This window comes from Chlamydotis macqueenii, chromosome 1 (assembly GCF_036417535.1).
Source record: "Chlamydotis macqueenii isolate bChlMac1 chromosome 1, bChlMac1.mat, whole genome shotgun sequence".
In the NCBI taxonomy this organism is placed as follows: domain Eukaryota; kingdom Metazoa; phylum Chordata; class Aves; order Otidiformes; family Otididae; genus Chlamydotis; species Chlamydotis macqueenii.
The window spans coordinates 193615376-193641830 of record NC_141556.1 but is presented as its reverse complement, the minus strand read 5'-3'; the positions used below and the strand labels follow the sequence as shown (position 1 = coordinate 193641830).

Genomic DNA, 26455 nt, shown 5'->3' with positions numbered 1-26455 from the left:
TTATTCTGTGAGCTATGGTTGTGCAGAATTGGGCAAGCCTAACTCTTGAGACCCGAGCTAGAGAGCTCTTGATATGTTTCCAGGAACCCTTGCAACTGCATTGCAGAAAGCAGGGGTGGTTGCTTTGCAGATGACCTCCCTACAAGATGCCCAAGACTGAATCACCACTGAGACCATGGGCGCTGACTCCAGCATAGCTGAAGCGGGTCTTCGCCACTGCAGCAGGCTGCTGTGGGATGCAAAGCAGCCTTGATGCCTCTGCCTCTTCTCTCCAAACCTGAGACATGGTCTCCAGAGCTGGTTGCTGCAGCTGAGGAAGGGTAGGAAAGGCCTGGGAGGGTTGCTGAGGTGTTTAAGGTAGCTACTACTACTTGGAAAGGAGGGTGAAGAGGGGCAGCGCCTCCTAGACGTGATATTTGCCCCTGAGAGCTGCAGAAGCAGCTCTCCCCCTCCAGCAATGGGAGTGGTTGAGTGGTTGGCTCTCATTCCTCCTTTGGCAAAACAAACTTGCCTTTCCCCGCTGGGGAGTGTGCTGTTTCTGCTTGGCTGTGCTTGCAACCCACAGATTCCTCCAGCCAGCCTTTACCAGTATAGTTTAACAGCAAAAACACCCACCCCTGCCAAAACCCAAACACATTCCTTCTCCTTCTAAAACAGCTTCAGGCACAGTGAATGCCATGGCTGACACCAAGCAGGCGGTGCACCTCTGACCGGACTCTCATACCTCTTCGATTTCTGAGTTGTCTGATGTGTTCTGCGTCACCCTACAGAAGGGAGTTCATCACCATCATATGAATTGCAATGCATCATTGATACGGGCACTGCATCCATATTGCACTGCTAATATTCAGGGGACCCATCCATGTGATAGGGTGACAAGCAGAAGAACATCATCAATATTTAGTGAGAATTAAGGTTTCTTACCCATGTAATATTATTATAATTGTTCCAGAAGCATAAAGTCTAAAGCCTTCTCCATCCTCTGGGCAACAAGTAATCTAAGAATTGTTCTTCACTAGCTGGACAAATTTATGTCAGGTGTGATGAGGTCACTCATACCCTCTCCCTCCTTTTTCTATGCATCAGGGGAGATCCACTTTTTAGGTAAGTAAGCTTGCCTACAAGTTGCCCAAGACAACCGGGATGAGGATGTTCACTGACCTTCTTCAGTGTTATGACATCTTCTTGGGCCATGTGGCATCAGACATGTGTGGCCCTAACTCCGTCTGCCACCACTGCTTCCCTGCCTCATTCTTTTAACTCATCAGGACCTCATACCTTAGTTTGTTGACAAATCTTCATGACCTATTAAAATCGCATCAGAAGTAAATAGTCACTTTTTTAACTAAAAGGAGCTGTGTCACACTATATCTGAGAACCAGGCTTAGATTTTCATTATACCTGCCTCAAATCTACTAGGGAATTTGCAAGTACATTCTTAATTATTTTCACAGAATCATGGAATAGTTTGGGTTGGAAGAGACCTTTAAATATCATCTAGTCCACCCGCCCTGCAAGGAGCAGGGACACCTTCCACTAGACCAGGTTGCTCAAAGCCCCATTCAACCTGGCCTTGAACACTTCCAGAGACAGGGGGGACATCCACAGCTTCTCTAGGCAACCTGTTCCCATGCCTCACCATCCTCAAAGTGAATAATTTCTTCCTTACGTCCAATCTAAATCTACCCTCTTCCAGTTTAAAGCCATTACCCCTTGTCCTATCACTACATGGCCTTCCCCAGCTTTCCTGTAGGCCCCCCTTAGGTACTGGAAGACCGCTATAAGGTCTCCCTGGAGCCTCCTCTTCTCCAGGCTGAACAGCCCCAACTTTCTCATCCTGTCCTCACAGGAGAGGTGCTCCAGCCCTCTGATCATCTTCATGGCTCTCCTCTGGACTCGCTCCAACAGGTCCACGTCCTTCTTATGCTGAATTTTCCCCTCAGTCTTTCCTGACTCTAAATAGGAAGTTTAGAACGGCAAATGAAGTATCTTTGGATTTTGCTTCATTGACATGTTCTGAAGCAGAATAAAACTGTTTTACGTTCTTTGCTGGACATCCACAGGTTTGTTTGGGGAAGGTGTTCCTTCAATGAAGCTCCAGCACACAGATGACTAGGTCCACCACCTCACACAACAGCTCTGCACACCTTCACTGATGCAACAGTAAATTCATCCGTCTGTCTGTAAATCAAAACTCTGATGATCTGGCTCTTACCTTACAAGAAGTACAAGAGCTAGTAACTTACTGGCAGACGCAGCTAGTTTCTTCTGCATTTCTGTACACAGGGATGGTTTTCTTTTAAAGGAACTCATCTATTTGTAACCCACTAACTAATGCAGGGAATAAGAATCCAGGTTCTGAGCAACTTTACTGCAAATTATTAGGAAATTGCTTTTAGACTCATTCCAGCTTCACAGACGTCTAAAGATAGAGCACACTTGCCAACAGGAGATGGAGATGGGAATTGATTACCAGGAGGCTTGAGTTTCAGCTGTAAAACTGATGTTTCCAGCAAGACTGTCTCCTTGCATCAAATCTTTGCTGTGAAAACATCCTCTAGCTGATGGGTATCAGCTGGCGTTGAAGGGGAAAGAAGAAACCCTGCTTGCAGCCAAGTATCATAAGGCACAGATCTTACCTCCTCTGTAGAAACACTTCTCAGTGCTGGAATTACTGGATAAACAGCTGGCACCTTACCCTGGCTGGATAAGCACACTCTCAGATTCTTTCGATACATTCACTAACTGTAATTTATGATAAACCACAGCAGAAAAAAAAAAAAAAAATCTTTAAACTGAGTCTGCATTGAGCTACCCATATCTTTTGCAAAGAGTGAGACAATACTTTGAGTTATGACAATGAGTAGAATGAACTTTTATTTTCATTCATCCTTCATTAATACCATATAATTAGATAGCAATATCTGGAAAAAAAAATCTTGAAATAATTTAAAACAGAAGGCACAGAAAACCAAACCCAACTATGCAACTACAAGGGAAAAGGGAAAAATTGTTCAGGACAGGAATTAATTCAGAAAGGCTTTATCGCTAGACGTTCTGATCAAAAGCTACAGCACATGGAAACAAAACTGCACAGTTTAAACTAACTCATGCTTTTGTTACATACACATATAAAAGAAAAAAAAATATTTTTGCAGGGTTTTGAATGAAAAGTGTAACTTCTAAAATAAAAAATGTTAAATCTAGTACATATGTCAAAATCTTCCCTAAAGTCTACAGTAAGATGTATTTTACAAAAAAAATTGGCATTAAGAGCAAAGTATACAGTTAAACAGCATCTGGGGGTGGGAAGAAACTTGTTCTCAGATCAGTTAGAGTATCAAAGAAGTTTGGTGTTTGCTTCAGAAACAAAGATTCTCAGTACAGTAATATACTGTAGAGGACATTCTTTTGTATTTTAATATTACGAAATTAAATTGATAATATACATTACAGAGAGGAATAAAACCACTTTATTTATATGAGATTTTTACTTTTTTTTTTTTTGCAAAAGAGTAACTTTATTTCTTTTGAAAACAAAGCTACTGGAATTAATGACATGCGATAATATGCCCCAATATTATACTGGCTAAATCTGAAAATAAAGTTCATGCTTCACAATTGAAATATGCTGTGATTCTCAAATACATTCTCTGGTAATTAAGAATACAATACAGATGTCATTCATAGAATCAGTTCAGGTTGGGAACCTGGTTTATAAATGAAGCTCGTTTTGAAATATGCAGAACACTGACAACACACAGGGTTAGCTCCAGGTCAGCACATTTCTTTCTGCGCTCCACCCCTCTTTTCTTAAACAAATGAGTGCTTAGCCTACAAATATCGTGGAAAGGCAAAGTCTAGAAGTTACAGGTTGGTTTGTAAAAATACTACATACAGTCCAAGACAAATAGTATTACTCTTACTGACAACTTAATAGCAGGTGCTCTCTAAAGAAAAAAAAAAAAAAAACAACCATATCCTGAAATGCAACAGAGTGTTTCAGCATTTGATATCAAGGCATTTGCACATTTGTCAGGAGGTGACAGAATAAGAGTGAACTCTGCAGCTTACTTTGCAGTTGCACTTGAATTCAAAGAGCCTTCCTTCTAGCCTGCCCATATGTAAACCGTAACATATGGTTTCTTAATAGCTTGCTTTTTTTTTTTCCCCTGGAAATAATTCTCTCATTTAGAAAGTACAAGTCAAAGTATTGTTTCCACACACGAATACAGAGAGCTGACAACTACAATAGAAACAGTAAAAATGATTTTTGTAAAAACGTTCATCAAAATTCTCTGACATAGCAAAACATTAATTTGTAAAGTAAAGTCTAATACTGCAAGCCATTCACTCAAAGGTGACCTCGGGCACGTGTATTCTTGCCAGCGCTGCAACAATAATTACTTCCATATTTCTTGTCATTATAGGATACAAACTCTGTAATGTATTAAAGTTTCCTAACAAAGAGTCCAATTATTGCACTTTATAAAAATTCCAGTAATATCAGGCTTTTGTCCTACTTTTCTACGAACACTGATGCCCAGCAAATAAAACTTGGGGGCCCAAGTAATTTCTGAGGATTAGCACGGATTTCTTGAATCAGTCTGAAATACTGAATCAAAAATGGAAAGGCTTACAAAATGAAGAGACGTACCTTTGGAAACGGATTTTGATTCACAGCAGCACATAGATGTGTCATTGTGGTACCGACACATCGTCTCTTCTTAGGGAAGAATGGGCACACGGCTATTACATTTAGATATATCACATATGATTTGAGGACTGTGCAGAGAAACCCAAAGAACCAGTAAGTTCTTCTGCTGACTCTACAAGCCTGGTGAGGAAAGCTCAATGACAGCCATATCGGAGTGGCAGTTTCTCTGTGAGCTCGTGTATATTTTCATTTGCATCAGCAACGGATACAGCAAACAGAAACGGCTATTTCAGGATAGAAAGATACACAGAGTGAGTGAGAGGCCTGTGAGAAAAAAAAATCCAGCAGTTTTGGCCCTGCTTATAACCAGCTGTATCAATAGGGGAGAAAAAGACAGAGGAGATTTTTGTGCCAGCTACCTAGAAAAAGAAACTGCTTGAACCAAAGTGATTCACAAATCTATATGAGGCTTCCAGGCCAGCAAATCACCGTTAGAGTCACTTTATTTCTCTGCTCCTTCAGCATGGGAACGAGTGCAGAATGGCTCATTCCAACCGTGGACAGTCCATTTACAGCAACAATCATATCACCACACCTAAAAACACAAGGAAAAAAAAAAAAAAAAAGATGATTACTGCTCTGCAGTAACTAGTATGCACCAACAAACAGCGCTTCACCTGTGGGGATAGGTTTCCATCAGGTTGGAAGTGTAGCTAAAAAACCCCAAAGGGTTCAATTTTAAGTCTGTTTTACTACTGAAACTAATCTTGGAAATTCTCAAATCACTGGATTTCAATTCTAATACAAAAATAGTTCTGCATTCAGAGCTGACCTATAGGGAAATGTGAGGAGAGAGCTGGCAAGTTCTAATAGAGTCAAAAGAAGATAATGAGACAGCATGTGCATGACAGAAGCATTTCTGTTTGTTTGTGTGGATTATAACACATTTACACCAAACACGCCTTTACTGTAGGAGGTGTAAGTAAAGATACTTATGGTTACCAACCGCATTCCAACAGAGAACTGTGTTTTTGATGGCTTATGATTTTGTCAAATGTAACTATTTGGCTTGAAATCTCCCTCAGCAGATGGTTCAACTGAGAAGCTGTAGCATCTCTGTGTTTTGAAGCAGGGAACAGAAATTTCAAAGGGTGTTGTTTGCCGGCCTTGAGAAAATTGACCTCGAAGGATTAAGTTTCAGTTTTTACAAGCTCAGGAGAAACTTCAAAAAAGACCCTAAGTTCTTCCTACATTGAGCATGCTCCATCTCCAAGCATCTCTTCTCTGTGACTTAAGTGTGTGTTTGGTATCCCCCAGAGCAGCGGAACATGACTCTGGAGATTAACAGGACTCTTCCTGAAACTGATCCTCCCAGCTATTGGAGGTACCAAAATGGATGGCAAAAAGATGCTCTCCTGAGCTCTCCTGGTGCCCTCCACTAAGGCAGAACAGAGGAAGAAGAGGCAGTGTGACCAACACCAGTAAAATATGCATTCAAAAATCCTTCTCTGCCTGAACCAAGGTACCCCATCACCCAAACCACAATGCTACAGTTCACTGAGTGGGGATCTCACTCACTCAGCCTTTCTGCTGAAGTCGTTTCACCTTCTATAAAATCACACCAGACAGGTCATATAGGCAGAAAACTGTCTTAACTATTGAACTGTGAAGTTATTTACTCCTTTCCTCTTCTAGTCTAACAAAACATTCAGATTATTTAAACAAAACAGAACAGCTTCAAGACCTGCCCCACGGTAACTCATGGTGCAAGTTCTAAGGAGCTGTCCCTTGTCGATGGCCCATTTTTAACTCTATATTCTCAGGGAGACAGTACATTTGAACAGAGAGTACTGTATCACAATATCAGAGAGGTGGTATTTCCCTGGAAACATTCAAGGCCAGGTTGGACGGGGCTCTGAGCAACCTGATCTGGTTGGAGATGTCCCTGCTCCTTGCAGGAGGGTTGGACTGGATGACCTTTAAAGGTCCCTTCCAACCCAAACTATTCTATGATTCTATCGCATCTTTTCAATTTCTTACAGGGGAGTAAGTGTGACCACAACCACTCTTCCCTCCTTCATAGGAATGATGCTTGAATTTTCTTTTGTCTGAAGACTTCTAGTTATTAAGTCCCCAATCTGAACTTATTTACTTTAGATGGAACCAAAATCTTTCATTTAATCCAAACTGTTTCATAGTTGGCCAAAAAAAAAAGTAAATTTGTGTGTAGCCAAGCTATTTTTTTCATTTATTTAGTCATTGAACAGAAAAATCAATTACTGTCAAGGCTCTAGGCATAAGTTTTTTTTTTCTTAAGTTACTTGGTAAGTAAATCTACATGTAAAAATCATGCCATAAAACTTTAAATTGCATATTCTTTACTGCCACCTTGAGAAAAAAAAAATCAGGTTATGAACAAGAGAGCCTTTAATAGGAATTCTAAGTCCTAGTTCTGAACTAATCCTATATTGGGCTAAGATGCATATATGGATACTAGACCTGGGAGTTACACCCAAACATAATGTGTAAGTAAAATCATATAATCTTTAAGGTCAGAAGGGACCTCAGGAGGTCTGTAGTCCCACCTTCTACTCACAGCAAGGTCAGTTGTGAGATCTGACCAGGTGCCTCAGGGCTTTATCCAGTCAAGTCTCAGAAACCTCCAAGGGCAGAGACCACATAACTTGTGCCACTGCCTGACTGTCCTCATGGGGAAATAGTTTCTCCTTAAAAACCAGTCTCAGCCTCTTTTGTTCCACTTGTGCCCACTGTCTCTTGTCCTCTCATCCTGCATCACTGTGAAAAGCCCAGGCTCACTCTCCTTGATAATCTTCTTGTAGGTATTGGAAGGGGCTGTTAGATGCCCCTGAAGCCCTCTCATCATGGACAAGTGCCTCAACTCCCACCATTTCAGGGGCCTCTGCTGAACTTGTCCCATTTATTAGTATCTTTCCTGCCAACTAATGACTCTCAGGGCACTGGTACGGAGACTCGGTTACTTAATGATCTTCTCAGAGATCTTTTTCATCTACTTTCTTGCCTTTCTATTAAAGCAGCAGCACCCATCTTCAGTACCAAAGTTTTCAGCAATGGCTTCAGAAGGCTATATGAAAGGATAAAGCAGTTTTCCCCACATTACAGAAGTTCATTCTCATTTTTTTAGCTGTTCTCTAGGAAGACAAAAATTTTACAAACTAGCCAGCTCTGCACATACACATTTTGCAATATCTCTTGTCCTGAAGAAGGGTTCAACTGGGAGAGAGAGACAGCAGGTGACATCAGCACCACAGCTGGGGAGGAGGACAGGAGATAGCAGAGATGTCAGCACAAGCACTACCTCTGACAGATGCCCTTTCCCCAGCAGAAACACCCCACACTTCCCTGCAGCACTCATCAGGAAGGCAAAGCACTACTGGGCTGCATGACCCTCCCCAACAAGAGATGCTACAGCGTATGTCATTAAGCAATTAGTTGCACCAGCACAAAACTATTTAAGAAGTGTTGATTATTATTACTACTGTTATTTTAGCTTACTTTAATCTTCCATCAAAGTACGCGGGAGTTCCGAGAACAATCGTTTTAATGAAGAAAGGCTGGTTTGTGTGATTCTCCTCGTAGCCACCAACAATGCTGAAACCCCAGCTCCCTAAATTGCTCCGCCGCAGTACCACGTCATGGCAGCTATGTAGGCAGCTGTGGAATGGAAGCACAGGACAGCAAGAGAAAAAGTCGTGTATACCACGTGTAGATATTTTTCTAGTAGGCATAACACCTGCTGTTTCATCCTTCCCACCATCCATCCCCCACCATGGGGAGGGATGGTAATTAGACTTCTGTTCCCAGAGCAATTTTGCAATATTCAAACCAATTACTAAAAAAAAACCCACAATCTTGAGACAGAAAAGTGTTTTAAAAGTAATAATGCAGCTAGAATAATTACTTAAACACAGTTAACTCTGTAAACTGACAATAACAGAATTGCATTTTAGGAATTTCACAGGTGGTATGAGTGTGGGTGGAAAATGGATACCTAATGTGTTTAGTTTGCAAGTCAAAAACGTGGTGCATTTTTCTTCCACCCCTAGCCAGGTTAGGCTTTTTCTACTTTAAGTAAAGAGCAAAAAATCCATGCATCATCTTCTCTATCTCTGAACTGATGCATCACCAGTAATGAAAGTATAAATAATTAACCGTTTTATTACACAGAATGTAAATAGTCCACATCATGTTTCACTAACTGTACTGATATATGTTATCTCCCCCAGTGAAAATTCATTTTTGCTAATGAAATTGGCAATGACTGTAAATTAAAACAAAACAACACCGAAATTAACTTTTGGGTAAAAAAGATGCCAAGTTCTTTACTGATATACAACAGTCCTTTAAAGAACAGCAGCACAATGCACAGCATAACCTTAAGAACGATGCATGGGCATCTGTAGTATATAAGCAATAAACCACTCCTGAAGCATGGAAAGGAAGCACATTTGGCAAAACTCGGAGCTGTTTATTGAGATTAGGTAACTCACTAATACTTTAATGGAAGATAAATAAATTGACAGTAAAACTCAGAAAAAGTGTGAAATCTTTGGAGGGCAAATGCATGGTTCTGTTATCTTAAACTGCATTCTACTACCAATATACCCAGTTCTTGGGGTTTTACATTAAAACTACAGACCTGAGCCCAGTAACTCTATCAGAGGGAGAGGAATAAATCTGCAATAAATCTGCTGACTGAAGTTAACAGCACTATTCGCTGTAGTGGAAGATCTTCTTGATAGCAAGCAATGCTGGAATGAGCTTATAGCTGTAGCCAGAAGGGAGTGAAAAACAGAAGAGTAAAAATGAAACATGGTGATGTTCAGCAGACTGCACATTAGTCAAGGGGAGGGAGCTCGCTGCAAATCTCAGAGAGTTTGTGTTTGGCAGAGATGGTACTGGGTTCTTGAAAAAAAATACATGAGGATTTGTAACTAAGGGCTTGTACCTGTGTAAGAGACCTGTGTCAAGAGTCTGTGAGAATGGCAAGTCTGATCCAAGATTTTCAAGTTGTATATTTTGCCTTGTAAAATTAGGTAGCAGATTAGCAAAAAGACACGTGGCTAAATACTTTGTGTTTTTATTAATAACCTCTCTGGTTTTGCATATTCTACTGGAAGTTACGATATGGTTAAGCAATGGAAAATATGACTTTGTGTTCAATTAGAAGAATCCCTGTGGGTAGTTACTACGGTTTGTGAAGGGATAAACCAAGTCTGTTTCTCTTCTAGTTTCCTAAGGAAACATTGCTGCTGTTCACAGGCCTCTTCCTAAGCACACTGCCAACAGAATATAGTTGAGATGGTCGGTCAGGCGGAAATAAGGGTAGATGTGCCACAACTAATAAGGTCTCTGGTTTTGTAGCTTTCTCAGACTTCGCTTAAAATAGGTAACTAATTACTTTATCAATTAATTCTGTACCTTGGAAGGCCTAGCCACATGACCCACGATGGTGACCAGCTGGCATCATATTCATTTTCACTGATGGTACTCAATTGTTCCTCATTAGCTTGGGGCTGCTCTTCTAGAATCTGGACTTCCAGAGCTTTCAGGGCGACTACTGAAGAGGCAGCACTGGCTTTCAGCATGGCTACTGCCTCGCTGTGACTTAGGTTGGTCAAATCAATGCCATTGATGTTCAGCAGCACATCACCTGTTCAAAGACGCAAGTGAGAACACATCAGTTTGTCAGAGTCGCTCCTACCAACAGCACCTCCTGCACCAAGGTTTCATATAATACTGTATTTTTTGGAGCTGAGACAGTCTGAACAGCCTGGGAATGTGAATAGCTCTGAAGCCTTATACTGCCAGTTGGAAACAATGTATTGAACTATTAAGCTGGATCAGTATCACTTATTTCCACATAACATCTCAAACGCTGTGACTTCCATGGTATATTGCCTTGAAAATTTAAGACAGAAATTACCAAAGCACCTCACCATCTCAGCTGCAACTGCTACAGCAGATGCTACTAGATAATAATTTCCAGTGGTGGCTCTTAGGTCCACCCTAATTTTAAAAGGGAAGGAAGAATGATGGAAGGAACAATACAGGCACCACAAAGTAACCAAGTCTTGTAAATAAGTGAGGCTCCATTGGGTGCTTTAGGTCTTCTGCTTTTTCTAACTTGTTACTTGGGAGAACAAAATGGAATTAAAAAACGACTGGAAAGGTTGGTACAAAACCCAGTCCATTAGAAGAAAGAGCGAGCATCTCTACAAAGACAATCTGGAAAGAGTTGAAGCCACTAAAAAAATTGCCACAATATTTTATTTCAGAATATTTCTAGAAAGCCTCAGGATGAAAACAAGAATGTTATTTACTGTCCAAGCAGTGACAGTCTCCTCTTTCACACAATGTCTCACTTACCAATGAAAGCCACAAAAATCAAAGCAAAAAAAAAAAAACCAAACAAAAAACAACCCACCTGGGTCACATTTGGAACAAGACTCATTTTTAAAAAGCTTTTTCCTCCCAGGGAAAGCTAAAGTTGAGGTGCAGCTCAACTTGAAATCACTTTTGTTGCTGCTGTGGCTACTTTGATTTTACACAATGAAAGAGCAATTGCGATTCTTCCATCAAGTGTGTTTTTCATAGTAGTACAGGAAAAGTACCCCATTGGTATGTGGGTGTAGATCTCCCTCTCTCAGAAGCATATATAGATGCACCCACACTGTTCTTCTTAAATTTGCAATCTGTGAAGTTTTTTTTTTCCCTACATTTCTTTCAGAAAACAATTCTGTGAACTCTGAATCGCAGAGATCCCATAGGCAGTCCTTGTTTCACATACGGCACAGTATGTTTTAACCATCAAATGCTTTGCTATTGATCAGGCAGGATTGCCTCACCCACGCTGAGGCTAACCTCCACCTCCCAGTTCCCATCTGCAAAGCCGAGGAAAACTGATGAGTGCTATAGCACCCCTGAAGACCGACAAACCCAAGCTGCTCCAGAGGATAAGAAAGCATTCAGGAACCAGGGTCAACAGTGATGTAGCTTTGGGGGTAAACTTAGCACGGGTGAGCTGTGGCCTGTCATCAGAGCATCTCTGCTGTTCAGATATTACACTGAATGCCTGAGGAGCGGACATTCCTTGAACAGAGACACAGCCCAGCCCACCACATTAAACACAAAAACAGGATGCGTGCACTACAGTACAAAGCATTGCACCAGACCTTCAGCTCAGTGGCTTACCGTCATACCGTCAGCTTTAAAGATTTTAATCAGACATTTCCTGGTCTTATCCGTTTCCCCTGCTATCGTTCTCTAAACATCCCTTTCCTAGAAAAGGTGGAAATGTGATACTAAATACCATATTTCCATTATTGAAACATGAAGAAAAGCATCCATCAGCACTTCCCTACCTCTGTGAATAGACTTTTTGACACTGTCTGATTCCAGAGAACACACTCATCAAACAGCAATCAAGAGGCCACTCGTGCCACCAGGAAAGCCAAGCCCCACCTCGTTTAATCCTGCCGTCTCTTGCCAAACACCCGTGAGGCTGTACACTTGTCACAAAGATGGGCAGTTCGCCACTTTTGCTGCCTCGGCCTCCTGCCACTGTCATTCCCAGAGATTCATGGGGCTCTTTTTTCACAGTAATGTGCTTTTCTTGGCATGTAACACACTGGGAGAGATCCTGTTTGACAAGAATAAATAACATTGTTAAAACTTAAAAAAAAACTAGAACAAAACACAACTCAGTACACCCCAAAGGTATACTTTGGCACTTTAATAATATGGTTTAAAAGGACTAAGTAGTACAAATCAGCTTTGACTGGATTTCCTCCAAGTCAGAAAAAGAAATAACAAAAAAGCCACTCATGTAGATACCTAAATATAGACAGAAAGTTTATAAAGGTCCATCTTGAAAATCTCACTCCAGTTTCTCTTCACATCCCACACAGGAATAGGCTAAATTTCAGGATTGCACTACAAAATCATATGGTCAAAAGAGTGGACACAAGCCAGAAACAAATCTTTTGATGTTTTGGCGAACATCAGCATTATCTCATTTATCAGTAGAATATGGCCCAGAACTACAAAGAAGCTCTTCAGAAATGAAAACACATGTGTTTTCACGCAAACAAAGAGAGACCATTTAAAGCCCTTATACGTCATGTTTTCTTTTTGCAGCTGGTACGTAGAATCTTCCAGAGCACAAAGTAACTAAGGCCAATCAATGCTATAGGCTGGTAATGGGTGCCTTGTGCAGACTCCCTAATGATTACAACGAAGACCCAAACTTGAAGCAAAAAGAGATTCTGTATTTCATCTTCTAACACTTGAATTATAAAGTTTAGCCTGTATTGAGTTTTGCCCCATCAAATGGATCTAAATCTGAATCAAAGTATATTTTATAAGCTGCAACTCTTCCTCTTCAGGATATTTAGTGGTACATTCAAATCACTGCACATACACCTACAGTAGCATCTTAAATCAACAGAATACTTGCAAGGAATACAAAATAACCAAAGAAATAACCTGGAAGATTTTTCCAGCTACAAATGTTTATTTATCTTGGAAATGGCAACACTGCTTTCTTTCACTTTCAGTGCCACATACTCCTTCTGACTCGCTCTGCTCCTCGTATATACATGTTAATCACAGATGTAGCTATACACAGCATAGCTTACAAAGACAGCTCCTTCTTAAGTGACTGGTGCCATGCAATTATATTAACATTTTTTTAAGCCACAAGACTGCTAAGCCAACTATAGGTTAATGAGAGGCAAAGATATATTGCACGGAATATGGATACATGAGGAAAATCAGCTCAGCCAACAGATTAACCATGGAATTGTGATATGAACACAACCCAGGCTGGCAGATATAGATGAATATCTATATATATCTATATAGATATCAAGCGCTCATATAGGTGAGCTGTAATTATTGTGTTGATATGGCCTAATGTTGTAGCAAGTACTAACTTTTGTCTCTCAGGAAGAAAATGAGCTTCCTAGAGCCTCACTTGTTCTTTTCTAAAATTACATAACTTTTGAAAGAAAATACTATCAACACATGTAAAGCCTCCCAACAGAAGTATGATGTTAAACAGTGATGCTAACAGAGTGGACAGCAAGAAAGGTGGCTTGGTTGACATGGTCGACATGACAATTATTTCACAAAATCAACTTCTCAACAGTAAGAAGTCATTTTTTTTTTCCTAACTACAAGAACATCTCCAGCATAGGCTCTATTTCTACAGGTCTTCCAGATAATTTCACACTAGCTTCAGGGAAGTCTCTTCATTCTGCCTTTCTCTCCCTGTTTGACTCTGCAGAACTCAGCAGTCTTGCAGCCAGCACTGCTGGCTCATGGAGGAGATGACACACACCTCCAACACGCTCTCTATATGCTGGATGGTGTGCACCACATCTGCTGTCCTTGCTGGTTGCAGCCAGCACAGAGGCAACAAAAATTAATGCTCTTGAATGACAGCTCTTCTCCCATGCAGCAGTAACACGAGCCACTGTCTTAGACAAGGTCTAACAACTGCGGCCATATGAGCTCAGAGAACTTTCTTCTTTCACTGCAGTTGGCAAATCCCAAAACATACTGAAAAGCTGTTGCATATCTTTTGTTTGCACTCCAGACACAAGGCAGGACTTGAGTACTTGGAAGTCGATTAAAAAAGAAAAAAGAAGTAGGTAAAAAAGAAGATACAACCCTTTCTTCCAATCTTACCTTGCTACACACTTTGACCATCACAAAACTAAAATCATATTTATACCTCTTAGAAAGAGAAACACCAACCTTATGTGAGTTGGGTCTGCTGTGAAACAGCTGCTGGGACTGGTGTTGGTGTGGGTTGCTGTTGTGAGTCCCAGTGTCTCGGGTAATACAGAGCGTCTGTGACTTCAGGGGTCTAGAGATGATCAAATTCACTCTCTCCCCACTAGCCTGTCGAATATATAAAACAAAGTAATGAAGTTGATAGGATACTGATATAATTAGCAGAGAGGGAGGAAAACATGAGATGAAATATGAAACAAGATGACAGTAGAATTTGTCTTCCAGATCCTGGGGGTACCACAAACTGCTTAGACTGCACAGTCCCTTACTTGCTTCTTGTTGCAATCCCCTCCAGAACGGAGGGGATATTAACACTCCTGCTTATCCCCCGGTGTTACATCTGTATCAACTGGAAATTCTTTGCAAAAAGATGTTTCTCACTTTGAGTTATGAAGCTTTGAACATTAAAAATCACCCAATTCCATTTGCAGCCTCTGCAAATTTCTGCAAAACACAGCAATGAAAGACAGACATGCCCATGTGACAGCTCCAGGGTCTGCAGATTTTGGTCAAACGCTCTGAACACCTCTGCTATGTATGAGCAGACCATCAAATTCTGGAGTCTGGGGAATATCAGGAGACTTGGATATCAGATGTTAAATGAAACATCAACTCCTTCTATTGCTGCAAAAATACATCTCAATAGATAAAAGTTTCTCAGTGTAAAATTCTGAGCACTTCACTGCATCCAAAACCTGGGAAGCTGAAATTACAGTTCCCAAGATCATTGTTATTTTCTTTTAACTGCAATGGAAGCTCTTAAAATGATACCTGAAACAAACATTTACTACTCATTTAGTATCGCAGCTCTCTATGTGGCGCTGGGTTAAGCAAAGCACTAGACTGCAGAAATCTACTACTGGTCCATTCCAACTTTCCTAAAACCAGAGTAGTTTTTACCAACAACCCTTCAGCAGGAAGTAGCAACGTGCTGCAGTTGTTTCCTTACATACTAGGAGAAAGGCATGGAGTAAAGGTTTTCCTGCAGCAACAGGAAGGGTCATATGTCAGACTGCATCAAGCTTTGGGTAATATTTGTGTCCAGAGCAGAGCCAGACATTGGGAACAGCCCTTTCTTAAACACTCAGAAAACGAGTTTTACTGCACGAGACTCATGGAAGACCTATTTTTTTTCTTCCCAGGTGCTACCTGTTGCCTCTACAAAGTCTGACAATTACTTTTCTGTTTTAACCTCAATTCTATGCACAGGCAAATCAATACAAAACAAAGCCCACTTCTCTAGAGCTTGCTGAGAGATTAAAATTACAGTACAAACATAAATATAATAATAATCCTCAGGGGTTTTTTTCTGCTAAACAATGGGCTACACGGTACTCTCCTTGCTCACATGAGCAGTCTTTCTAACCTTCGGGCTGTATGTCAGGGAAAACTAATGCACTTTCCACTTCTGAGAAGCTGAAGTTCATCTGCTGGGTGCCAAGGCAGACCTTGTTTTGCACTATTATTTCCAGAACATAAATCACAGCAAATTGCATCGCTGCGGGCTTTTAGGCGTCACCCAAGCTGTTCTGTCCAGGACAGGTTCTACCCCAGGCTTTGCCCAAGAAATAAAGCTGAACTAAGGACTCAAGTAGGGAATGCAAATTACCTGTATAACCTGAGCAGCAAGCTCAGGTGTCCCATGCTTCAAGTCATGTCCATTGATTGCAAGTACGCGGTCGTTGCTGCAGAGCCTGCCGTCTTGAGCAGCCAACCCCCCTTCCAAAAGGTCGAGAATAAAAACTCCCGGCTCATCTGTTCTGCGTACAAGTTTAATGCCAAGCTGCTCGCTGGAGTCACGTTTATGGAGTGTCACTTGAAAGCTGTCTTCCCGCAAGGAGCCAGTGGAGTCCACGTGGTTGTGCGTGCGGCTGCCGAACCGCCTCTCTCGCAGCACGGTGAGGTGCAGCACCGAGCAAGGCTGGGAAAGCACAGCTCGAGCGTGGTTGTGAGACACGTTGCTTATGTCAAAGCTATTGACCTGCAAAACAACAAAAACAAAATCTGAATGATATTTTCACGTGTTTAATTGTTCCCAGTTACGCAAATAAAGTCCTTTCCAAACTAAATTCAGAGCTCATTGCAAAACCACCTTGGAGCAACCTACGTATCTACCCTACCAGGCTTCCTCTCTCGTCCTTCCATCCTCTCCTGCAAACTGACTTCGGTTGCTCAATCTACAAACCTATTTTTAGGTCGGAAAAGACCCTTAAGATCATCAAGTCCAATAGTTAACCTAACACTGCCAAGCCCACCACTAAACCATGTCCCTAAGCACCCCATCTATACATCTTTTAAATACCTCCAGGGACGGTGACTCCACCACTTCCCTGGGCAGCCTGTTCCAATGCTTGACAACTCTTTCAGTGAAGACATTTTTCCTGATATCCAATCCAGACTTTCCCTGGCGTAACCTGAGGCCTTTTCCTACAAAGGTGACAACATCTCTCTAACAGTGAACATTTTCTGTCATCACTGGAACAGGCTGCCCAAGGAAGTGGTGGAGTCACCATCCCTGAAGGTGTCCAAAGAACAGGTAGATGTGGCCCTTCAGGACATGGTTTAGTGAACATGGTGGTGTTAGGTTTACAGTTGGACTTCATGATCTTGGAGGTCTCTTCCAACCTTAAAGATTCTATGATTCTATGATCATAGTCCAGAGTTTTTTTTCTCCTGGTCTCCTACGCTTGTCTTCCTTAAATCTTTACATTGTTTGTTCTTGTCCCAAGAACTTTGTGTGTGCTTTCAGTGTCAAGCCCAGCATAACTTAGAACTATAAAATAATAGCCATAAAATAATGAAACGTGTTCATTAAAACAGTAGAAAAAGGTGGTTGTACTCATTCTCAACAAAGTTGAGAAGTTAGCATGAACTTCTGATATTTTCCATTGACTTCAACTAGGTCAGTTTCAGACTTATAACCTGTATCACTCAAAATTCAGTTGTAAATGAAACATAGATTAAACTTTCCCTCCCTATAAACAAGAATTGTGTTTTTTATGTGGCCCACTGATACAAAGATCAGTAATCTTCATTCATTTCTTGCACTACAAAGTTAAGATAAAACTTGACAGTACAATGACATTTGGCAGAAAACAGGAGCACCACAAAAAGCAGCACCAAAGCTGTATTTGCTGTGTTCTGTAAGAAGGGGCTCAAAGTTAGCACTAAAACTTCATCCTTTGCACATATGATTGTGCCCTGATAGAGGAATCCTTGCCCCGTCATTTCAGCAGACAGAAACCAACACCAAATAGATTATACTGACCTGCCTTACCCAAACCTTTTAATGATCCCCACTGTAAAGTAAGTAAGTAAAAATATAAACTTTCAGCTTGCAATCACCTAATAGCAATATTAACACTTTAAAAAAAATAGGAAGAGAAAGGACCCAGAAATCTAGGTATGACAGCTGCCACATTTACATCATGCGTCTGAGTTGAGGGGCTCCAAGAGGTCAACGGCAAACAATTTGGCCGTGGTGGCTTCAGTGTGGCAAAGGCGTAGCCATATCCACCACTCCTGTGAGAGGCTCTCTACTCCTGTGAGAGGCTGTTACTCCAGCAGCGAAGCAGGAGGAGGTAGCCCTCCCTGAGCCCCCTCCATCCTCCAGATAGATGCTCGGCCCAAAGCGACCGCTCCTGGCAGCATCACAAGCCCAGACACTGAAACATGGCCACGTCCTGGTCTGCTACTGCCCCCAGACAGGCTCTAACCTTGGGCAGAGGGAAAGGAGGCATAGCTAGGGGAAATAACATTTAGAGCTGCCACCAGCAAAACTCACTAGAGCTCATCCGTCAGAGCCTTTAAATTAAATCTAGTTTTATTTTTAGCTGTCACTAGCTAAGGTAAATGCATAAAATATGGAAGCATTCAAAGGGCACAGAAGAGTACGTGCAATAAAATGTAATTCTTATTTCTACCAGGCAGTTCACAATCTCAGAATAAAAACGCCTTAGCATTTCTCGGAGAAAGAGATTCTCATTAGGATGTGTTTTACATGAATTACAATCATAGTCCAGCACAAAAAAGGGACCATTTGTAGAGCACTTTGAAAATGTTAGGCACCTATCTATACCTTGCAGACAACATACACTTTTAGGTCGTTTTTACTAAATGCTGTTCCCTCAAATCTTGAAATGGTAATACCCCTTGTCTGACTGGGCAAGAAAATGCTGAGTTTCACCTTGCAGTCCTTTCTGGCTTTCTTTTAGTCCTTTACTGCTCATAAAAACCTTTGAAGACATTTTCAGAAATACCTGACTGAAGTGAGCATGCTGAGCTGCATCTAACTCTGTATTTAATTACAGTTGGCAGAGATTGAGCCTGGTCATTTTAAGACAACAGCTCCGTACCTGCACAGGTAAATTCAAAGCAATAAAGATACTGTATTTTCCAAAAAGCTTGGCTTTTACCTCCTGTACCTCTCCCTCAGCATGACAGAAGGACTCTGACGGACACCCCGCCAGCATCTGACAGCCCCAGTGCCAGCACATTGACAGGGAAGACTCACCGCAGGCTACAAATCCTATTTATAGTAAATTTATTGCCACTTACGGCTTTGGAAACTGTAATTGACACCTGCCCAAACAGCAAGGATTTCTAAAGCTTCACTGGAGCTTGAGCTCCCTATTCTGGCAACCAAGGAGAGCCCTTGAGTATTGAAATAAATGAGGCGGCATTCAATCAGTGTCTGCAATTGCTTGTTAAAAAGGCAACATTTTGGAAACCGCTTGGGTTGCTTTCTTGGCCAGCTACTATCCTAACCCTCCAAGAGAAGAAAAAGGCATGTTTCTCTAAAGAGACTTTATTTTCTGAAGTGCAAACTAATTTCAGTCCTATCATAACTACATTATTTAAGCTACTTCTATTGGCTTGATTTCAAAAAGTGGAATAAAAAAGGCTGATGCTAGTTTTGGACTGATCTTAGGCTATCACATCAAAAGCAAATGTTATTACTGAAGTAATTTTGAAATTATGGTAATATATTTATTTCAGGTGGAATGATTAAAAATAGAAAAAAGATGGAAGACTGTCTTGTTTTTGTAGAACTCAGTGCCCTTCTTAAGAGGCCTACAAACAATCCCTTCCCCTAATATAAAATTAAAACCCTCAAAATAATAGAAATTGATCTTTTCACATTGTCTGTCGCTAATTACTTAAAATTGTTACAAAAATACACAGTCGATCATAAAAAACTTAAATTTCAGTTGTTTGTTTACTTTAAAAAAATATTTAGAGCAACTTGCCTCAAACTATGGCAGTGAAGAATAACACTGACTCTTTTACACATACTGAAAGACGCAGGTCAACTGCCTAGGCTATTGCAAGGTAATAGTGAAGCCAGATTAAAATAACAGTTTAGATGAAATCAGCCTTACAATCCACAAATTGCTTTGTACACAGGACAAATTATGCCACCTTGTTAGCCAGATGTAAACTTGGGTTCCTTCAGAAAGCATGCATAAAGTTAAAATAAAGACCAAGTCTCACAACACTTGAAAACAGAAAAATAAACTTGTATTTTAAACACTGATAAGAGATGCTTAGGAGGAAAAGTAAGTCCAGGGCCTGATCCAACAAACAAGGGAAAGCAAGATAGCCAAAAGTGCTGGAACAACAGGCTCTGCTCTGAACATTAATTTGCCTTCCAACTGATAATTACAAAGCTAACATTTACACAATATAGTCTGATAAGGAAAACGTCCCATCTCATTTAACAGGCAGTTCTGCAAGGAGCAAATAGAAAGCAGGCAAACAGAGTACGTAAGTAGGTTCCATACTTGCAGTATTTGGTCTCCAGCAAGAAGTCTTCCATCTCTGGCAATGATCCCATCTCGATAAACCTCTTGAATGACAATGTTGATCAAAGGCGTCTCATTGCCACCCACTATGCTAATTCCCAATTCGATATAAGGGTTGGACCGATGAATTTCAATAGTAGTGATCTCTCCTTCAGGCAAGGTAGGTGGCTGTTGATTTGCTGCCAATTATTTTATAAAAAGAAAGATTATTAATATCCTTTATACCTTATTCACTTTCAAGAAAGCAAATCACCAAAGGACAATGCCGACAGGCCACACGACAACAGTTTAACAAGAAACTAAACAAGTGCAATTGGATTAGTTCCACTACTTGTTGGAACACCTAGCTCTCTAGTTAGAAAGAGCTCTCTAATGACTTAGTAGCATCCATGCTTCTTGAAATGGGGTTATTTGTATCGGAAAAGGATATTTTGAACACTTTGGATTCTGTCCGTTATCATAAATTTCATACACTTCATTTCCAATTTGATCACTTGTGTATTCATGTTTGATGATAATAACAAAAATGTGTTTTGGGGCTTACCCCACGGAGCATGACTTGGTCATGCCTCTTTGTTAGCCGGTCTCACAAAGGCACTAGTAGCTGCCATGGAGTCACCGGGTCAAGAGAAGGAGCCCATTTCTGTAGCAAACATGGAGACAACTAAAGAGGAGAAAGCAGGATGCTAAAAGATAGCAAATACATAGGAGAAGGAAGGGGACAGGACCACCTTCCTCTGTGGTAAGGCTCAGTGCTTCCTCTCTAAAATCCCAGATGCTAGAGACATTACTGCTTGTTCGGTGCAGGTGGATGCAGGAGTTACTCAGCTGCCTTTTCGTTCCAGCAAGCCAGCACTCCGTGTGTGGGAAGGCTGCTGATCCGAGTGAGGGGGAAGGGGGGAAAAGAAATCTCATCTTAGAAAGCATCTTTTATAATTTTACAGAAAATACACTCCTTCCACCTCGATAAAAGGCCAGCGCTACTAGCAGACTAACAGATGAACTACTGCACCATGATATGGTACGTGATCATACAGCACTATGATATCTAGCACACACTCCAAGCCATTTTTTTCCTTCCTAACTGTGACTGTATCCCAGTTGTATACTTGCACATCACCAAAACCCACTAACAGTTCTCCAGGAATCACATGAGAAAAGAGCCGAAAATGCAGACACGCATTCAGGATTGGTAAGAGACAAGCTCTGACACCACAGATGTTTCCACATTTGATAAAAGAGACTTGAGAAGGTAAGTGATGACATACTGTCTGCTACTGTGTTCTCCTCAAAAGGTGGATTGTCGATGCTGGGCTCGTCTGTCCACGTGGGAAGGGCGGGTGAGTTGAAGCTCTGCTCGCCTGGCACTATTCCCTGATCCGCATCTGGAGATAAACTGCTAGGCTGCTCCGTCCCACCATGACCACTCTCACCCTCTGCTTCTGCTTGCAGCTTGCTCGTTTTCCTTCTTTCCAGAGCAACCCTTCGATGAGAAGCCCCTGGACACCTGTGAAGACAATGTTCATACCATGCTTGAAGCCTGCAGCAATGTTTGTAGTACAAAATGCCAGAGTACTCCATCAAGTGAAATCAGTCTTCTTCAAAGCCACAGCTTTAAACTAATCATAAAAAATACTGAGCACATTGGATTTTAAGGTCAAAATACGTTTTAGTGGACAGAACCCCAAAATAATACTGCTTTCTTCCCAAAATTTCTACTACACAGTTGTTTGGCCATGAGTACCAATGCAGCAACACCTTCTGAATGTGGACTTACTCTGTTATGTACATTCCAGTTTCTGGAAGATAGATAACCTTGCTGAAAAGATTAAACAAGACTGGCATAAAACTCTACAGAAGAGAAGCCCTGTCCAAAGACACATCTAGGGACCCACTGAAGCAATCTCCTTTCACTTTAGTAAGCCAAGAGAGAAGGAAGCATCATATTTTCCTGGAGTCATTGGAGGGAGGAAAGAGAGAGATGAAATTTTTACCTATATTGTAATCTAAGTGTTAAAATACTGGAAAAAAAATATGCTTGTCTAGAAGTTTGTATGAAAAGTTTAGCAAAAGTAACAGCTCTGCTCATCATCTCATCTTGAATCATTCTCCTCCTGTTTCCCCTTTTTTCTTCCTTCACACAGGAGGTGCAGTTTTTTGCTTTACCTCATGTAACAACGCTCCATCAGCATTTTGTGCTTTTCACTGTCAGCTACTTTTCATGAATTCCCATTATTCCTAACGCAATGATTTTTTTTTTTTTGCTTATGTTTAAGATCCTACAATAGTTTATTGCAAAAAAGGGCTGCAATGTTGCAAATTCGCAGAAAGCCTTCATTTATTGAATGGTCTTACCTTTACGCATAGATAATTGGATGTGGACATCAATCTTACACCTGCCTGTGTGACAGTTCTGCCAACATCTGATATTTCACTTACAGTATTTGATGTCCTTAAAGTTCCTGCTTCTGGAGCTGCTGACCACCTAAAGATGCTCGTACTGCAGCAGTGTCAGGAAAAAGGAGCAGTGTTCTTGAAAGGACTCCCTGTTTGGGAACTTGACAGATTGTTATAACTAAAGAAAAAATGCTTTATTTTTGTAACAGAAGAAATGCGTTAACAGAGCAAAAGCCAGCAGAAGTCTAGTAAAGTCCTAACTTGTTAAAGTAGAATGTTTTGAGAATTACAATTCTGTTCTGACATTCTGAAGGGAATTTGATAGATAGTTAGATTATTGCGGCATGAGGGATTTTGAAGAAGTATTAACAAAGTTGTTCAGCTTTGAAGAATGTTGATAAGAACACTTGTACAGCTTTTGTGACCTCCCAGCAGTCTTACATGTACACAAAGTGATATCTATATCTCTCTATCATGATATATACATTTAGAAGAGTGGAATAAGGTAACCCAAATGTGCTGTGAGATGCACATAAATACATAAATTGGAGATGGTTCACATTATGAAGTGACACATTTAAGAAATTATTTCTTGGGGCCTTCCTCAATGCGACTGCTGGTCATCTTGTTCTTCAAAGTTAAGAAAGCACAAGCATGAAATATGCAAATTATTTGAAAGGCTTCACTTTGTGAAAAAGTTTATCTGATTTTAATGAAGGAACACAACTCTAATTCTTGGTTTTGGTTAGGTAATACTTACTACATAAAATCACTGGCCTGGTGAGACGGATCAGCTAAGAAATCTGGCTGGTCTCAATTTATTCCGGTGGCCAGAGACCCACAGTTTCAGTTGAAATTTGGCAGGAAGTTTTATCGTTCACCATTCCATAACAAAACCTCAAAATAAGAATCCCAAAAGGCCAAGAAAAGGAAAGGTGCAATCCGTTCTCTCAAAATTTCTAAAATACTGTAACTTAATGGGTTAGCCTCACACTCCCCCAAATCTTAGCACTGGCAACAGGAAAAAAAAAAAAAAAAAAAAAAAAAGGACCAATCTCCAATCCCAGTTCTGCAACAACACAGCAAGGGGTAAATGCTCTTGCAGAAGGAACCTCTTGTTTACTGGGAGCTCTGATGGACGTGCTCTCCCACAACAATCTGCACGAGTTCAGGACAAAGCCACCCCGAGCTGCATGTCCTTGCTGTCCCTGCCTGCTCTGCTGTAAGGGTGCTGATTTTCGGTGGAAAGGTGAATCAACAGCTCAAAATGGACACTGTCAGAGGACCACGCTTCAATCCACCAAGCTTAGGCAGCAGAGTCCAGCCTTACGAGACCATGTTATGAACCAGATGCTTCCTGCGCTTCCTTCTAGCAAAACATTGTGCTGCTGACTCGGATTCAGCCAGGTCACAAGGCCCATGCATCCCAAAGGAGCTGGTTGGAAATTTATTATTTTTTTAAACCAGAATTGTAAGGAAAGTAGTTGTCTCAATTCCTTGGTCTTTAAACACGATATGCCACCCATCAAGCAGCAAAGCCCAGTACTGGTATTCAAGTACATCCATAAGGAGATATTTCATTTCCACTTGCAAAATAAAAAGATTTTTATTGGCAGTAGGAATGTATTATCCACAAACAGCAACACCATACAGCAGTTTTAATGGTTAACAAGTGCCAATAAATCTCTAAAGGTGCACACCTTCACTAATACTGTTTTTGCCAAATATCTGAGATAAAGAGCATTTTGGACTAAATCTTGTGACAAGTTACGTACACAGATGGGCACTCAGGATCCAAACTAGCAACAAAGATTGTTTTTACAGGTAGAGGAATCCATTCTCACACAACAAATTGCAAAAATAAGGGCTGAAATGAGATGGAAATGTGTCTTACAGGAATAGCATTTCATATCGACCTACAAAGCCAGAATATATATCTTGCCTAGGAGCAAGAAGAAAGGCAGGCACGTTTTTCAGAATTTCCAGGAATTATTTTTTTTTTTTCATGAATCAAGATGCCCAAGAGTAGAGATACTGAAACAACCAGCTAAAGCAACTAAGCAACGTTATTTATCAGGAAACTTGAAGGGCAGTTGCTCTTGGGATGTAAAATGAGCTTCTGCTTATATTCATCAACTCTCTCCTCTCCTTCCTGCAGCACCAGCCTTTGCTCAATTCCGGATGGTGACAACGTGTAGCTTTACCTTCAACTTCTCCTTCCATATCAGAGAGAGAGGAATAGGTTTTTTGGGTTTTTTTAGGGTTTTTTTACAGCCAAGTCTGCTGGGTTTCTCATTTAAAAGGTGACTTCTTGGAACACTAGCAGCAATCCCTCCTTGCAGATAAAGAGACCTTTATACAAAATTAAGATGTAGTTTACAGTGTATTTCATGGAATAACAGTAGGGGCTCAAAAAACACATCTGCTCACTGACTACAGAAAACAAAGATTTCTTTGTAACTTATGCCATTGGCTTCTGCCCAGTCTAGAAGTTTGATAAAAGCAAACACACCAAATAGCCTCAAACCAGTTGCACTAAATAATTTTCCAAGTAGGGTCTGAATTTAAGGAAAGACCGCAGAGAAGCAACCCAAATGCCTTTGCTATGGCTCATAAAGCTTCGTCAGCAAAGTGACCTTAAGCAGTAATTCTCACAAGATTTACAGCTGCAATTCAAAGTACAACACGGTGTTTTAAGTGTTCAAATCTTGTTTTTTCTTTTGCGAGAAAAGAAAAAAGAGAGAAAAGGGGGAAAAAAAGATAGAGAGAAGGGGGGGGGGGGGGGAAGAGAGGGAGAAAAGGGGGGGGAAAAGAGAGAGAGAAAAGGGGGAAAAAAGAGAGAGAGAAAAGGGGGGGGAGAGAGAGAAAAGGGGGGAAGAGAGAGAAAAGGGGAAAAAAGAGAGAGAGAGAAAAGGGGGGGGAAAGAGAGAGAGAAAGGGGGAAAAAGAGAGAGAGAAGAGGGGGAAAGAGAGAGAGAGAAGAGGGGAAGAGAGAGAAAAAAGGGGGAAAAGAGAGAGAGAAAAGGGGGGGAAAGGGAGAGAGAAAAGGGGGAAAAAGAGAGAGAGAAAAGGGGGGAAGAGAGAGAGAAAGGGGGAAAAAAGAGAGAGAAAAGGGGAAAAAAGAGAGGAAAGAAAAAAAAAGAGAGGAAAGAAAAAAAGAGAGAAAAAGAGGCACTAGGACTTATTTTGATTTGGGAATCAGAGAAGACTCAGGAAAAAGAAAGAATAATAAAAGACTGGTTTTGTTGCACATTTCCCTCCACATCTAACCATCTGAGAAGCTTTGGAGCAAAGAACCACCATAAACACCAAAATAACTGGGATTGACAAGATTTGGAATGATAAAATTCTGTATCTATACAACTCATTTTCCCATGGATCTTGCTAATCTAAATCCATATATTAAGCATGCTGACTGACACACAGCGAACATCTCAATTTCTTCAATTCCAGAAAATACAATCCCATATAAATTTAAAACTTACATTTACATTAAACTGGCTTGCATATTGGCCTCAACATTAAAACATTCAGAAAAAATGTCTCCATCCAAAATGATAACTTAAACTACCATCGGAGAATACAGGAGGAGAAAACGGGAGCCCAACTCAAAAGCAACACATAAGCACAATACCTGACCCTGTCATTAAAAAGTTGTATGAATTTCAGGGTATGTTTTTGTACAACGTAGTTTCTTCAGGTCTAAATAATCCATAAGAATTAACTGAATTAAAATCATACACAGAAAAGCTCAATAA

General features: G+C 40.8%; 1 protein-coding gene across 3 annotated transcripts in view; it reads right to left on the bottom strand.

The window, feature by feature from the left end:
- Positions 1-2851: 2851 nt before the first annotated feature.
- Positions 2852-26455, bottom strand: part of LNX2 (ligand of numb-protein X 2) — a 59058-nt gene continuing 35454 nt past the window's right edge. Inside the window, exons 3-11 of one of the 3 annotated variants that reach the window (XM_086739475.1) lie at positions 21570-21808; positions 20281-20480; positions 16107-16478; positions 14459-14605; positions 12161-12338; positions 10118-10349; positions 8192-8350; positions 5077-5252; positions 2852-4981 (exon numbers count right to left, since the gene is read on the bottom strand). In XM_086739475.1, the coding sequence (XP_086595601.1) occupies positions 5117-5252; positions 8192-8350; positions 10118-10349; positions 12161-12338; positions 14459-14605; positions 16107-16478; positions 20281-20480; positions 21570-21808 (1663 nt within the window). In that variant the 3' untranslated portion in view covers positions 2852-4981; positions 5077-5116. Of the gene's footprint in view, positions 5253-8191; positions 8351-10117; positions 10350-12160; positions 12339-14458; positions 14606-16106; positions 16479-20280; positions 20481-21569; positions 21809-26455 lie in introns of all 3 variants that reach the window. The other 2 variants (XM_086739476.1, XM_086739474.1) reach the window with 2 other exon arrangements.